This window comes from Ptychodera flava, chromosome 1, assembly GCF_041260155.1.
Source record: "Ptychodera flava strain L36383 chromosome 1, AS_Pfla_20210202, whole genome shotgun sequence".
NCBI classification, from domain to species: domain Eukaryota; kingdom Metazoa; phylum Hemichordata; class Enteropneusta; family Ptychoderidae; genus Ptychodera; species Ptychodera flava.
This window is the reverse complement of record NC_091928.1, coordinates 12685471-12702529: the sequence shown is the minus strand read 5'-3', so window position 1 is coordinate 12702529 and position 17059 is coordinate 12685471. Positions and strand designations below refer to the sequence as shown.

The 17059-nt window shown below is 39.9% G+C and overlaps 1 protein-coding gene across 2 annotated transcripts in view; it reads right to left on the bottom strand.

Moving 5' to 3' along the window:
• The window catches only part of LOC139130469 (LIM domain only protein 3-like), a 44476-nt gene extending 27826 nt beyond the window's left edge, over positions 1 to 16650 (bottom strand). Inside the window, exon 1 of one of the 2 annotated variants that reach the window (XM_070696273.1) lies at positions 16257 to 16650. In XM_070696273.1, coding sequence (XP_070552374.1) covers positions 16257 to 16284 — 28 coding nt within the window. In that variant the 5' untranslated portion in view covers positions 16285 to 16650. The remainder of the gene's footprint in view (positions 1 to 16256) is intronic. The other variant, XM_070696266.1, reaches the window with a different exon arrangement.
• Between the last annotated feature and the right edge of the window lie 409 nt (positions 16651 to 17059).

Below are 17059 nucleotides of genomic sequence, written 5' to 3'. Positions count from 1 at the left end.
CTTGAAAGTTGCAGGAGGAGGAGGGGGCCCTTCTGTGATGCGGAGGCGCATCATACGTCGCCATGACAACGGCGTGTGTTGATTGCCGCGGTTTGACAATCCTTCTGCCAGATAGACTCGAAATGTGTCGCGTGTCGTCGTAGCACCGAGGGGAGATTTAGTTTTTAGTTTTTTTTTATTTGCCTTCACAACAAATACTGATTTCATTAAAAGAATCGTGTACACACTTTTGAGTTTGACGGGCACGTACACTAAGTCGTTCGTTTATAATTTGCCTTTTTTCAAGTTGATCGTTTGGGCATCATATGAGTTTACCCATCCCCCGGTCACGGCAAAACTTGAACAAACGAATGCACGCGATGATATGCAGCGCAGTGCAGCTTTTCTTCGACAGCTGCGGGACGCGAGCGCCACGACGTCGACAGTCACGTGATACGCTCCGCGTGATTAATTGGCCTGTCCTAATGAGAGTAATATGATTTAATAACACTTTTCTAGGAGAAAGTAAATTTCAATGATAAGAAACTCCAATTAATTAATTAGTCGATACCCAAAGGAATGACGCACTTCACAACAGAACAATTGCAAGCTAACATCTGTAGCATAGAATTAGACGAGTCACATGTACAACACATGTATACATACATAGCTACACACACATACGTATAATATATATATATATATATATATATATATATATATATATATATATATATATATATATATATATATATATATATATATTATATATATATATATTATGTAATTTTGTTGTCTGTGTCGGTGCAAATATTATGACAGGGACATGTAACCGGAATGGCAAACACATATATAGGCACAAACGCGTGTATATATATATATATATATATATATATATATATATATATATATATATATATATATATATATATATATATATATATATATATATATATATATATATACGCGTTTGTGCCCATACATGTGTGTTTGCAGTCAGATGTCATAATATTTGCAATTTGCATCGAAACAGACAACGAACCTAATGGCGTACGCTAATATAACAGAAAGAAATGGAGATACCCAAGACGACCGTGCAGTGGTATATTCCTTTCAACAAGCAAAGCGAAAGTCACAGTGGGTCAGATCATTCTAAACAACTCATAAATAATGAAAGTGAGTGGGAGAGAATCGCATTTGTATTTACCGAGGGGGCACGGAGTGGTACAGCGCCGGGCATTAACGAAATTACTCGGTAAAAGCGTTTGCTTGTCGTGCAGGGCCCGGCTTGCGTGCCGAACGCAATCACTCCTTCGTGCTGGAGTCTTTTTAGCCTCTGGCTGAAGGCAACTTGGCGATTATTCGAATCTATTAGGAATAGTGTTCGCTAAATTAAGGTCTTGTATTGGAAACGTATTTTCGACGGAGCTGGCCGCACGAGATAATCGCATCAAGCCCATAAAGATGTTTATTGCAAAAGGGCCTAGTTCATTTCATATATCGACTTTCATAGACTGGGACCCATTTCTGATATTATCTTATTAATATATACGTTTTAGCATAATTGAGTATAGGTATTTTAAGTAATTACTTTAAATAATTAAGAGGACTTACTGCGTCAAATTAAAATGGTGTAACGAGAAATGTGACCTCAATACGGTTATGATATTATCCTGTACTTCCAATTGAAGGCGTTGATATTAAAACCAAAATAGGGGTTAAAAAGTAATGTAGATTGTCCGTCAATATTTAAGGCTTTGTTAATGCAAAATGTCCTTGCTATTAGCTACAGCGGCTGGGGTAGCGGAGGAGTTGTACCCATAATGCTTCGCGCGTCGCAGTGCGACGCACTCCTCGTCTCTGTTCCCGCACTTTTTAGCTTGAGTCCTTTTCAGTCTCGAATATGTGTTGCAACAAATTTCGTCACATGTTAACGTGTGTTTCTATTCTGTTTTGCACCATGAGAAGTCTTCAGTGCGTTGCCCTATCAAGCGCATTGCACCAACGTGCGCTAAAGATAAGGTACTAATGCACCTGATGGACAGATATTCGAACTCTTAATTTTTCTCAATAATTTTTCTGATCTACCACTTGTGGGAGCTCATTTTAAAGCTCTTGGAGTAAGAAAACTCTTTTACTATCTTAGATTTTCGAAAAATGGAAAATATTATTTTCTCCCACAGAGTTAACACAGGGATGGCAACTATTTCGACTTTCATATATCGGGATGTAGGTAATTTGTTTCCCTACTAAAGTGACCCCTGGATTTTGTTCTTGATTTTGAAAGAGAATGGTTGACAGATTCCTTGAGGAAAGTTTGAGCAAAAGTTTAAGTCTTTCACTTTCGAGGCGCGTACTGCCTTAAGTCAACAGTCGCTCCGATGGTGACTAACGTTCACATTACTCTTATTGCGATTTTTTACTTTGCTGTTCGTTTCGTGTTTCTTGCTTTTTGTTTCCGGCTGTTTCTTTGCTAAGTAATTTACGTTCATTATGATGCAAACTATACGGCTGTAGCATCTGATCTTGTAATGTGATGTATTTCATTCTTTTGCCCTACAAAAAAAGCAAAGTCCAAAAGAAAATTTCGACGGCGAACAAAGAACAACCCTGGTGATGTAACTGGAGGCGTAACTTTTTTTTGCAAAATTTCGTACGAAGGACAAACCAAAGATGATCTGAATGCACAAATGCTTTATATCATTCCGTCTGAAGGGTCTAACAAGAGGTTGTGAGGACAAGATATTGCGTTCTACCTGGTACGACGTTTTAGCACATTTTCGCCCAGTCTAAAAATGCAACTTTTCAAAGCACGTTTTTGCCCACAGTCTAAAAAAGACTTGTTGAATTTTGTCGGAACTTCTGCACGAGCTGCATAAAAATTCTCCAATTAACTTTCAGACAAGACAGATTAACTTTCAAACACAGCTCGTGTAAATTGCAATTTTTTCAGTGGTTCAACTAATCGCATTAGCTTAACGCCTCTGCTAATTAGAATCATTCCTCGGGGCCTACTCGAAGACGATTAAGTAAACAGTGACCAACACAAAAATAGCAGGAAAGTTGAATGAAACGACTGAGCGTCGAAACAAACAATAAAAAAGAAGCTACACTAGCTGTATTGTCGATATAGCTGTAGGTTGTTGGACGAAGTACAATAATTTAAATATACTAACGTCAAGGACCATAGGGCTACATAGACAGAAATTTCAGCAAAAAATGTGCAAAATAATAAACAATTGAAGTCATGAATCAAAGACCAGTAATCTTTCGCCTAGTTCGTGCTTCGTCACAGCCCGGTTATATCAACAGGCCTTTTGCCAGGGTAACTCCTGGACGTTAGTGTAATCAAAACAAAATCCGCTGATCAATTATAGGTGTACATTTTCGTTGTATACTAACCTGAGGGCGGCTTTACACGGCTGCGCCGTGTTCGATGTAGGTCAATTGTGAATTCGACCGGCGCATGAATTTTTTTGCTTACGCACACAAGACGGAAATCATATAATCACAATTATTACCACTGCAATGTAGTCAGTGCAATGAAGTTTTTTTAAATGACCTGTCAGCGATACAGACTGGCAACTTGCCACAAAAGTATTATCGACTTTTGAGAAAATAATAAGTTTAATTTGTCATCATCACTTCATATGACAAAGTTACAAGCTCACACATACTTAGTCATAAAACCCGGTGTTCAATCATTGGCTCTTACTTTGTTATTGACATTGACAAATTATACACGGCGTTATATATTTGCTTTCTATATAATGTTTATATATATATATATATATATATATATATATATATATATAAACAGTGCATTTAGTGCATATAGACGCTATGTTGACAAGTCAAATAGTAGGTATTTCAACATTCTTTTTCATGTAGAACAAGAACTTGCAATTCACAAACAAAATGAAAATAATGAAAAAAATCATCAAAAGTTAGGATTACTAGCAATTTAAAGTATCGTCATGGAACAATTCAACGTGGAGCAGCAAACAAATATGCGTAGGACATGAGCGAAAATTTGAAAGACGCATCTTTTGAAAAAGTACTCTGACAATCTCGCAAACAGTGGCGTTTTATCAGCACAACTGTGATGACCATTTTAAACGTCGTTTCCTTGGAGTATCCATCGTTTTGGAGATCGGTGAAAGAAACGACACTGTGGAGTGGGAAGTAAATGCCCTCGGTGCATATCTCTCTGGGGAAATTTATTTTCCTAATTGGGAGGGGCATCTAGATTGCTGTAAGATTCATTAAGCAGTTCGCTATGGCAAGCCAATGGAGAGTATACCGGTACCATAACGCTATTTTTCTCGATGCAACTGAGAGCTTTGGTCATCAGGAGATAGAGATTTACAAACCTCAGGCCACGATAGTGGCTATATCTTTTGGCCGTCGTCAATTGTGACCTCGTCGCTCACTGTACATTTTACTCCGTAAGTCAACAACAGGTTCCTTGTCCTTCTACGAATTCACATCTGATGCTTTCTACTATGATTCTGCTTGTCAATAAAGCAAACCCTCACATTATGCTGGATGGTTTTACTGATAAAAGCATATTTCAATTCATGACTCAATAACTTTCATCATTTCCACAAATACACGTAGAATTGCTTTAACACGATTGGAACTAATTTGCGTTAACTACATATTCATATTTTTCAAATTTCTCAAAAGTGTTAGGTGCCATATAGCTGAATGTTGCGATATTACAAATTACTCATAAAAACAAGTGTGTAACTTAAAAAGAAAAGCAGACGAGCTTACATTTGCAGATTAAAACGACCTTACTTCACCATCCAATTATCCCAAATTAGTTCCAATTGTGTTAATTTTGAAGCTACCATCAACGTTCACCCTGCGAAACTAATAGACCTTGAAAATTCTATCCTTGAAATTTGACTAAGCTAATAAGACGTTTTAGAAAACACAAATCGAATGAGCATTTGGGCCTGAACTTGGGAATATGCCCACATTTTCCCTGGTGATGCGGTTCTCGGAAGACTTATTGCAAGAAGGAGGACTTCAGTAACCCTATTACGACTCCGTTATATTACCCCTGCACTTGTCCCCCCAGTCCCCTGTATGCTTCGATCTTTACATTGAAGAACGAAGTAACGTGAGCCCTCCAGTGGACCACTTTCCGTTGACATCGATTGTTTGTACGCAGTGTACTCATCATTGAAATCTTTTCAAACCTGTTAAGTTAAGCTGTCTGACCAAATCTCGCCTGAACGTAATCATAAACACATACCGTGCATCCCTACGAAAATATGACATAATTTCAATTTCATCACAGTCCAGACGAGTGTATGGGGTTTCCAATACGAACCCCCATATATTTGGACATATTGGCATTAATACTGACTGTATTTTGGGGTGATGATCATGATATCTGAAATGTGTAAGACTCTTTGTTTCTGTGCAATGAAGCTAATTGATATGCGCCTCGAAAAAGAAAGTTTTGAAGTTTTTCTCAAACTTTCCCAGAGAAAGCGTAAAGCAATGCTCTTTTACAAGCGAATAAAATGGAAATAAAAATTGGAGTCACCAGGTAAATTCTTTTCTTTGCAATTCAATGCAATTCAACTCAATACTTTATTGCCTTCCCTTACTGTACACCAAAAACGCATAATAGCGACAATATGATTTAATAGAGTGAGGTTAAAAACTTTGTAAAGTAAATTTGAAATGGACACAGCTGTAAGAAGAAATTACTTCCCCAAAATGATGTCGACTTTCACAGGCATCCGGGTCCCCATAGCGCCTCCTTGATTAGAGGATCAGAAAGTGACACCTTTAGTTATATCATTGACGCTATTCTGTGTTTTCACGCAGTTTGGCATAAGGTGGATAAAGAGGTTAGTCGGAGAACCATTACTTGCCTGCCGTCACGGTATTCAAAAGCTCGACTGGGGAAATTCACTTCTTCCTGTAACGCTGAGTCAAGTCATCATACCTTGGTGCAACGCTAAAAGTCAAAACATTTTCAAAGACAAACATCAAATGATCTAAGTTTTTAAGGATATATAATCCTTGCTGGGCCTATGTAATCAGTGTTCTCGTTTCTCAAATATTTTTCGTCAAGAAATAAAACAAGATTCCTAAAGTATATATTCAAATTTCTCACAAACACATAAGTTAAATCTTCGTTTATTCCATGAGTTTCAAAATGAGTCGGATTACAAGAATCTGGTCAGAAAAGTACAGTGAAAATTCAAAGTCCGAAAAAACTGTCCCCGAGACACCGGTAGTAGCGGACAGTTGTGCCCACTCAGTGTCGGGACCCATAATGACTTTTCGTACCAACGTACTTCTGGCTATGATTTCGGAGGGTTATTTCCACAACACAATATACAATCATGTGAATTTTCATATCCCGTATGCTTGTTTGTTTTTGTGTTTTATTAATAATGATATTTGTCATCATAAAACTACAAGTAACATGTCTGCACGTTGAAGATTATTTTAAAAGCAAGGTCCACCCACGTTTTATAAGCTCTCGGATAATCCGTCGAGGGATTATTTATTTATCTGTGTAAGAATGATAGCTCTCTTTTATAACACAGGTACTGTACAGCGGGTGAGCATTCATGTCAGTTATTTATGAAATCCGTTGGAAGCCAGATTATGTAAACAAGGCATTTTAGATGAACTTTTTATTTCAGAGAGTATCGAAACTGCAAATGTAAAGGCTCTTTTCACGGCTGTTTTAATAAAATATATCCTTTCGTGCGTACATGTTCGTTTAATTTCTCAAATACAGTTTTTTTTAATTCGATAAAATTTTAAGAAGCGGTCTTTTTGTCATGATATCACTATGTCTATTGATTTATAAATTATATTTTCAGACGTAATTCGTGATAAAAGGAAAGCCATAACAGCCATAGAGATATATGCTCACACCAAACTTTATCATCTTTTCTCAGGGAAATAAAGTGTACGATGTCCCAAGCGCGGAGCGGTACAGACATAAAATTCCTACACATGCGTACATAAAAAAATAATGATATCCGTAATTTGAGTTTACTGCATCGCAGCGATCACGATTGTTTTATACCGTACTTGAAGTCAGTTTTGCTAGTATTGGGAAATAAATGTGTATAAGGAGAGAAAAAAATACCTGTTGTACGAGCCTAACCGACCCAGCGTTCGTCCACATTATAATATTTTCCAGTCCTTATTCATATAAAATCGTCTACATTTGACACTGCGTGGATTTAAAAAAAACTTATATATGCTCCATGTCCCTCGTCAAAAAAACAAAATTAAAAAAGCTTCTTGTTAAAAAATATATGTGATACATGTTAGTAAAATAAAGGAAAAATAGGAAAGAAAAATATACCGACCTACATACACCAGTTTGGCACAACTTGAACTTGTCCGTTGAACAGATTGTTTTCGTTTTGTTTGCCTTCATCTGACAAGGCTGGTTATTTTTAATCTTGACGTTTTGATATTTTTACCAGCTATGCTTAAAATGATAGGATATGGAGCATAAAATGGGAGACATGCATATTGTACGGAGTGTAGGTGGGTATCAATAGTGAACGTATATGATGGCAAATACTAAGTCATTGATCGTGTACCTAAACGAGGAAATACGTTATGTATATATGTATTTATACACACACATGTGCATATACAACATACATCATGTATGTGATACTATGTATGTATGTATGTATGTATGTATGTATGTATGTATGTATGTATGTATGTATGTATGTATGTATGTATGTATGTATGTATGTATGTATGTATGTATATATGTATGCATGCATGCATGCATGCATGCATGTATGTATGTATGTATGTATGTATGTATCTATCTATCTATCTATCTATCTATCTATCTATCTATCTATCTATCTATGTATCTATGTATCGTATAGATGATTATGTATAGGAGTGAGAGAGAGAGAGAGAGAGAGAGGAGAGAGAGAGAGAGAGAGAGAGAGAGAGAGAGAGAGGAGAGAGAGAGAGAGAGAGAGAGAGAGAGAGAGAGAGAGAGAGAGAGAGAGAGAGGGGTTTGTTTCGCTATGCGGTATACGTTGCTTGGACAATAATACATTTTCCAGGCATTTATTCTCGTTCATCATGTCAAAAAAAACACTCCAAGTGCGTGCGTGATGAAAAGCCATTAAAGAATAGATGGTGAAATTTAATTTAATGAAAATGTCCGTGGGGAGCATGTTGTAATTGAGGATATATATCAATTAAAATTACTCTCCTCTGTGTGGCCACTCCGGAGCGTACGCGACTTGTTTCGGCACTTCAATTAACGAAAACAAACACGACAACAATCGAGGTTATCCACGCCTTGTGTTACGGCGCGATCCTGGGAGACAAATACCGAGCAAGTTGTGTGTCTTTTCGCCCCTATTTTATCCCCTTACGTTGATAGAGAAAGGAAACCCGTGCAGGAATGATTCCGTTTGGCGCTCAGTGTAATTTGTGTCAGATACATGTGTATAGACGACATATGCTGCCTCGATTAGCCTACCGAAATATGATGGCATGTCGGAATTTAATGTATGAGTTCGTCTGTCCCGGACTCGTATATGGAAATACGCCCGTCTCTAGACCCGTTACAATGATGGATACGTCCCGATAAGAGGACCCGAGGGGACCTTGCTGTGTTCTCGCATGAGAGCGAAACCCAATAGATTAAAAAACTAATACGTCCGCACGTGTTTTTACACCATAATTCTTCCATTTACACGGTGTCAACGCCAGTATCAATTTAGTTGTCTACTATTGCATTATGCTGCATTCTGTATCCGTCACTAGTTGTCTATACAGACACGGTCTCTTGGTCTCAACTATAGCCTCTTGGCCACACGTCACCAGCTCTCTCTCTCTCTCTCTCTCTCTCTCTCTCTCTCTCTCTCTCTCTCTCTCTCTCTCTCTCTCTCTCTCTCTCTCTCTCTCTCTCTCTCTCTCTCTGTTCAGTGTCTCACTATTCCTGTCAAATTCATGGCAAATGTTTTGATGGACTTGTAGTCAGTATTAGGTATCCCTCTGGAATCTGCATTCTTACTGGGTCCATATCTCTCTGTCATTGCCTTTGCCAGTTCCCCAAGCCCCTAACTCTCACGCCGTGCATTCGTTTCTCTGTCGACGTGCATTTTAGCCATGTCTGTTTCTGCGGGCAGCCCCTCTATTTGATCTGTCTTAATTGGTCTCTGCCTGTGTCACTGGCTTTCCTCCCCTAACACTGTCGGATTTGAAAACTGGTGGAAACACGCAGGGGCACGGGGAACAGCGAACAGATCAATCCCGGGTGTTAGCACGGATTTCTTGTTGCTAATGTTTATTTTATTTTAATAATTTTGACGACTATATTCTTAATAAATGTTTCGTATTACCAACCTTTGGTGTCTTGGTCTTACATCTTCGCTCCCCCCCCCCCGGAGCGGCTTGTTCGCTGTTCCCAGTGGTATAACATACAGGTACTAAATGCGACCCTTGAATTCCCAAGAAGTTAGTTTGTCCTCGAGTTAAACTTGATACCGCCTGCTTCCGCTATCTGCAGACATCAACGCCAGCGAACAGAACTGTCACCTGGGTTTCGTCTCTCTTTTTTTTTTTTTTTTTTTTTTTTTTTTTTTTTTTTTTTTTTTTTTTTTTTTTTTTTTTTGCAATGAAATATTTCCGCAATCTATAATGTATTTTATTTGACTGGATCGGGTGTCGTTAAGATCGGCTTTCCTGATGATGGTACGGGGACACTATTTGCGATCGGTTTGCAAACACCGTTGTCAATTTTTTGTGAATGGGTCACCATTTATCTCTCTGTTGTGTTCATTTTCTGTCATCAAACTTCAAGAAACTTTCTCCGGTTCATGAGATTATTCAAGGATGGTGTCAATTTCGGAAGTGCATGTGTCGTCCTTTTCACTTTAGAGTACGCATGCACGCGACGACAGCTGTAAGTCCCAGAGAAATCATGAGCTCGGCTTTTAGAATCATTTTACAGTGAATAACACGGAGAGAGAGAGAGAGGAGAGAGAGAGAGAGAGAGAGAGAGAGAGAGAGAGAGAGAGAGAGAGAGAGAGAGAGAGAGAGAGAGAGAGAGAGGAGATGAGAGAGAGAGAGAGAGAGGGGGCGGAGAGGGAGGGAGAGGGCGGGAGGGGAGGGGGAGAGAGAAAGACAGACAAACAGACAGACAGAATGATGAAGATTGATTTATCAAAATACAATTCATTATAATCAATATAGAATTGGGCATAAAGTGTTATAGATAGTCACACCCTGAATAATTAAGATAACATGTAACAAGATGTTTAAAGAAAAGTAAAGCGAGTCTCGTAAATGATAAAAGTTATGAAAAGTCGTCTGTTAGAAAAAAAACACAAACTAACTAATACAATCTCAATTACGTTTTAGCAAATGCCATCAAATCAACTTTATCAGTAGCACGGCCATCTCTCGATCCAACTACACCACTGAATAGGGTTAGTATACGATATCCCTGCCATGCATTTCTTTACGATGTTCCTATAATTAATTATGTAATATAGGCGACAGGTTATGTGTAAGATGTCCAAGTCTGAGTCAATAAATGCGAACAGTCCTAAACTCTGTAGGCAGCTAAACTGGCTATGGTACGGGTCGTGTCAAGCATTTTCAACGTGGTCTTCGAAAATTACTACTTTATTATATCAGACTCGAGTAGGAACGTTCAACCGAAAGCTCTTCGGAGCCTAGAGGGCTCCGACTCGCTAGCCCTTCTCCCATCTCCCCCTCTCCCCGTCTCTCTCCTTGTTTCTCTGTTTCTCTGTCGCTCTGCCTTTGTCTGCCTGTCTCTGTCTCTCTGTCTCTGCCACTCTGTCTCTGTCTCTCTGTCTCGTCTGTCTGTCTCTTCTCGTCTCTGTCTGTCTGTATCTCTGTCTCTCTGTCTGTCTCTCTGTCTCTCTCTCTCTGTTCTCTCTCTGTCTCTCTCTCTCTCTCTCTCTCTCTCCTCTCTCTCTCTCTCTCTCTCTCTCTCTCTCTCTCTCTCTCTCTCTCTCTCTCTCTCTCTCTCTCTCCACAACGCCGTTGAAAATAACACATGAGGAGACGCGAGAAAACGAATGTTTACTCCTTGTTGAACCATGAATTTATGGTAGTTCACTGTAATAAGTATTAAAAAACAATAACTTAAGTTGCAACAACTGCACTTTACCCACACCCCATGTTTTAAAAAGGCTAAGAAGTTAAAATAGTCTCCAAGTACCTGCCTTACGTTGTTTTTGCCGATATAGTTGTATGACGATTATGAAGCTTTTGTGAATACGGAGCTGTAGACCTGGCAGCGGGGTTTGGACGGGTTTGATAGTGTTTGCTTTAAATGTCAGCACATGTCGAAAGTATGATTAATGTAGATCGGATATTGTATCTACACCTACCGGTAACTCTAAAAGGTCACCCCCACGTGCTCGTAAAAAAAAATTGGGCGTCTTGCCATTATTGCATTACTGTTAATGTGCCGGGTATGTTGTTACACTGAATTCGACTGTCCTATAAATTGTAAGATGTTTGCAATATTTGCATTGATTCTTTACTAGCTGACTGTCTGCATACCAGTGTGTCAGACTGTCTGCCTCTGTGTTTATGAAGTATGGAATGGAGCGATTCACCGCGGTTCTCCGTGTATGTCGTGTGGGTTCCTCTTGCCCTTGACCTTTGACCTGTTGATTCACAATATATCAGGTCAGTATGAGTATGTGATTGGGCCATAATTATGTGTGAACTTCGTCACGGTTAAGTTACAAGTTTTTTGCAGAAATCTTCATACAAGGTAAATTTGAAACTCGGGAAAATCGAGCTATCCTCATTTATTGAAACAAGTTTGTGTTAAGGTAGTATGCGCCTCGAAAATGAAAGACTTCAACTTTTGCTCAAATTTTCCTCAAGGAATCTTTCAACTATCCTATTTCAAAATCACGAATAAAAATTGGGGGGTCACCGTGCAATTTTCTGTGTTAGGGAAACAAATTACCCAAGATTTATCGACACCCCCGCGTAAACTCTATGGAGAAAAACAATTTTTTTGATTTTCGAAAAACTAAGACGATTAAAGTTTTTTATACCAAGAGCTTTACAATGAACCCCCACAAGTGGTAGATCAGAAAAGAAATGTAAAAGTTAGAGAGTCCGAATTTCTGTCCCCGAGGGGCGTTCTACCTTAAGTCACGATTGTCTTAAGCAAGTACCTAATGAGATGTCAAAAACGTCTCCCGCGCGACAGCGAAGAATGTTATATGGCTTAATTGTAAAACCACGGTCCATTCTGATCAATATTCACTCAATATGGCCAAACTCAGTGAACATTTCATGAATCTATCTGGTAGATTTGACGTGTTTGTGGATCTTATTGACATGTCAATTTCATCTCCATTTACCGGTCATCATTGACTTTGGACGACCGCGAGCGCTAATCGCTGTGAATGCGGTCAAATAGTTTCATTAATCAATAAACGGAACACGTAGATGCTGAAGAGGTCAGCCCATTAAAAGTGGTTAACATTGCCTGTTGATGGGACGGCCTCTTAAAACACTGACACCAGCCAAACTTCTATGGCTTCCTATTCCAACGAAATAAACACGGTCATTTGTAAACGGTCCTTGTATACTTGTAGTACGTGTTTGCTGCCGTTGGCTTCAGACTACTTGAGGTTGAATACCATAAGTGCTCACTTACCGAATAACCCAAACTTCCAGACTTCACCACAATAACCATCAACACCAACTTAATTGCATGTATGTTTAGTTGTATTTATCTGTTTCCAACAACTGTTAAAATGTTTTGAGGCAAATCTGATTTTCTTCTCTCTCTCTCTCTCTCAATCTTTCCAATTGCACAGCTAGGATGACGGTAACAAGGCGGGCTAGTCGCTGGAAATGTATTTACCTTAACATGCAACGCAATACGCGTGTACACTTTCCAGTTTTGTTTACACTGACAAGTGGCGGGGAAAATTTTTTTAAGTTGAGCACACGCTTTTCACGGTGATGAAATCGAACGTGTCAAGTCAGGCAGAAAGTTGACGAAGAGAGGCTTATAGCCAATGGCCATTCTTAGCTAGACGGGTTAATTAAAACTATGCGGTAGGGACAGTTCTACATCGAAGAGACGAGTCATGTCGGATACCGGGGCTGGGGAGAACGAGAATGGTGCGAAAGGAAATGATGAGTGTGTATTTTAACCGTGTTTGCATGAGAGTTACGAGGGATTTAACATCAATATTGAAGACACAGAGTGCCTACACAATAGTGACATTCTCGTATGGAACTCGATGTTCAGACTCTGCCTTGTACGTGACAGCGAGAAGACCTTGTTTTAAGGTAGTATGCGCTTCGAAAGTGAAAGACTTAAACTTTTGCTCAAACTTTCCTCAATGAATCTTTCAACCATACCCTTTCAAAATCAAGGATAAAAATCAGGGGTCACCGTGCAAAGTTTGGTGCCAGAGAAAAAAATTACCTTACATTTACCGCCATTTGAAAATCATAATGACCGCCATCGCTGTGTTTAACTCTATGGGGAGAATAAAATTTTCGATTTTCGAAAAACTATAACGGTAAACAGTTTTCTTACTACAAGAGCTTTAAAATGAGCCCCCACAAGTGTAATAGATCAGAAAAGAATTGTTTAAATTTGAAAGTTAGAATATCTTTCTGCGAGGAGCATACTACCTTAAATGAGTGCATTTGACTTCCAAGTTTAAGGTCAACTCTGTTTGCATAACAGATTGACATTATGGCCTTGCTTCTTTTAATTGATGGACCCTATTTGTCACGTGGCGTTCACCGTGACCGATTTCAGTTTCACAGACTAGCGGTCCTTTGAACATACAAAAAAATTCAAAGTGTAGCAAACATATGAAATTTTCTATGTATGGCATAGCCGATGTTAGTTAATATTCTTTGATCAAGAATTTAATTTAAAAGTTTCATCTGAAAGGAAAATATCCGTTTTCGTTTCGTCACTTTTTTCGGGTTCTTCGGACTTATACCACCTCTGCACTTCAACTTCGTGACCAGATTTATGAAACAGTATTTGGTGTCCGCAATACGTTAGAGATGCCATGTACATAAAGCGCCCACACCTTGTCTGTAGTAATCTAAATTGACTAGGGGATAAGTTCGAATATCATGAAATTGACAGGCTTTGTGCTCTATGGCAGTCTTGACATCCGCGGGTGTTGTTCAGTTGTCCGTGTTGGTTGAAATTAACATGACAATACTGCGACCTTTTTATAGTCGGACGAGTTAACTAACAGCGCGTGCACGACGACCTGGCGCGGCACGCGACTGTATGTCGGTAGCTGCCTCTTCTGACGAACACTTTCTTCTGCGGACCCATTACACGGAGTACACAGACCCCCAATTGCAATACACGCCACGTGAGAAACTCGACGACCGCTCATCCTGCAATCACGCAAAATACAGGCTTTACACGGCATCTTCGGCCTCCTTTTGACGGCACAAGTACCGAGCGAAGCAAAATTAATTCGCTCGTAAAAAAAGTGTAAACCAACAGTTCAAAAACGGGAGGAGTGTCCGTTCCATGCTTCAGAAATGGATTACCCTGCACATTTGCATATCATAATGGATTCACTCACCTTAATTGATTTGTATATTTCATGGCTTCAGAACTAGTTGTGTACATTGCAATTTCGCATATTGCTTGGCCCCTACTTTGACTCTGCCGTTATAGGAATTTCATTACTAAAATGAAGGGACTATCGACGCGATCAAATCAATAAGCCATGAAAATGCATTTTTCGAGTCATAGACGCTGAGATTATAACGAGCATCTGAAAAGAGTTATTTTCGATTCCACCAAATTAAAGTATGAATTTTGTATAACTGCCCATTCTGTCTCTCTTTTTTGACGTGGGTCTCCCCGCTCCGAAAATGATTTGCCGAGAAGACTCTATTGCTGAGGTTGATTTTCTATTGAAGGAGAGATCTGATACCGACTCTCCCGAGCAACGCACTCACGGCACGTGAAAGACGGTACCCCTTTTCTTGTTATTAACGCTGAACCATCATGCTCGACAGCTAGTACAGTGAAGGGGTTGGGGAGAGCTGGGAATAGCATCAAAAAACACTGATCCATCCTGCCTCGAAACATTTCTAAGTACGTTTTCAGAAGCTCGCTGCATTTTCAAAGCCTCGAGTTTGTTTTCTTTTTTTTTGCTGGATCACCGTTGCCTAACTACACGATGGGAAGGAAACGGGGAGCGGAGGGTTACAGAACACGAAAGGGGCGTTTAAAAATGTTCGCCTCGTTGCCAAGGTTAACAACTGTTACAAGGAGCAACTTGCAAGAACACGTCGGTAGTTCAAGTGCAGAAAATAAACACACAATTTCACCGTACAGTAACTCGTACACGTCCAATTATTTTGTAGTTGTGATGCTGATCCCCCCGGACATTTCTATGCAAATTAAATATAGGCTGTTAAGTCGTATGTACGCTTCAAACTTAGAATATATCCACCCTATTGATTTAAATACGACCAAGAAAGTTAGGAGAATTCGACGCGGTTTTAAAATCGCCGAGTGCCTTTCTTGGACGTGTTTCCAAAATGTCTATCGATAATTGGAATATTCGCGCGTCCTCGTCATACAAGCGCAGCTATAATAAGAATAGGCATTTAAATCCTCTAAAGTGGAAGACAATTAAATGGGGAAATTCGTCCCAATTTGCATTAATCATCGCACTGTCCCAGTAGAGTGCGTCGGCGATAGCCGAACGGTGACGCTCTGAAATTCAGGAGTGCCGGGTTACGCTGTGACCTCACTCACGCGCGTTACAATTACAAACAACATATAATCGCATATTGGATTTTTTTTTTTTCATCAGGAAAATTAATTGAGTATTGCCAATTTTTAAAAGTGATGTTTATTATTATCACTAGGAATCGTGTGTACGTCACAGAGAGGATGAAATTAATCGGAACGAAACGGGGTCGGACGGGGACTGAGCGAAGCAGTGACGGGCTCAGCTATCGCTAAGCTCCGTGTAATTGTCACTTTAATTTGCCGTTGTCATTTCAAGTTTCGGAACTTGTGTACCTGTTCGCGCCCTAGTCAAATGTGCTGAATTGCGTGGACTTTTGAGTCACCGATGCTGCGCGGTTTTGCGTGCCGTGCCATGAAGCTGGAAGCCCTCAGCATATATCAGTAATGAATACACATCGTTAGATATGAGCGAGTTTGTATTTATTTGTATGACTGTCATAATAAAATAATATAGTCAGCAGCCTACCTTCGTTTCCCCGCCTTCTTGAGCTCATGGTGCCGTTATATATTTCGCTCTCGATTCCACCTTCAAACTCCGTCTCCCTCTGATGTAGTAGCAGTTGTCAGCAGAAGGCCACTTCTTTCAAAAACGCGGCGATATGAACCCCGCTGTTGACCTGGAAGCAGGGGAGCGAGCTCGACAGGAGAGATGGAGTACGCAACACTTCCAGTATTTGGGACGGAGAGCCGAGGAAGAATTAGCACAGTTCCTATGAGGTCAAACGTCAGGTACTCGTCAGCAGTCCGGTCTTGGTGGTACCAGTGAAAAAGGCACCGGAGTTTCAAAATAACCACGCGCTTGAGACCAGACGGGCGGACTTCAACGTTCACAATTCTACCGAGCCATACACCGACGAATGGCTGTGACACGCTCAAGCGCCTCAGCTATATGAAAAAAACTCCGCTCGTGCCACCGGGCGATAAGTTGTTTAATAATAAATTACATTGCAACTTCTAGTCCGAGTAAGTGCTGCGCAGCGCTGCGCTGCCGAACTGTCTTCTGGGACAGACAACAACCGGAGCAAATAACTTCAGCGTGTCGCTTGTTTTTTATGCCAGCTCCAAACAAATGAAGATTCCGTTTTATTTGGTGCGCTTATGTGAATATGTGGCCTTTTATTCATTTAATGAAGCGAGACCATCAATTATGCATTGAATACGGGCTTGCTTCGTCTCTTCAAAGGGCTGCCCTCTCGCTCAGTAATCACTCACCAGCTTCCGTAAAGAGCGTACATCGTGAGATTTTTTGTCATATTTTGTGGCAGCGAA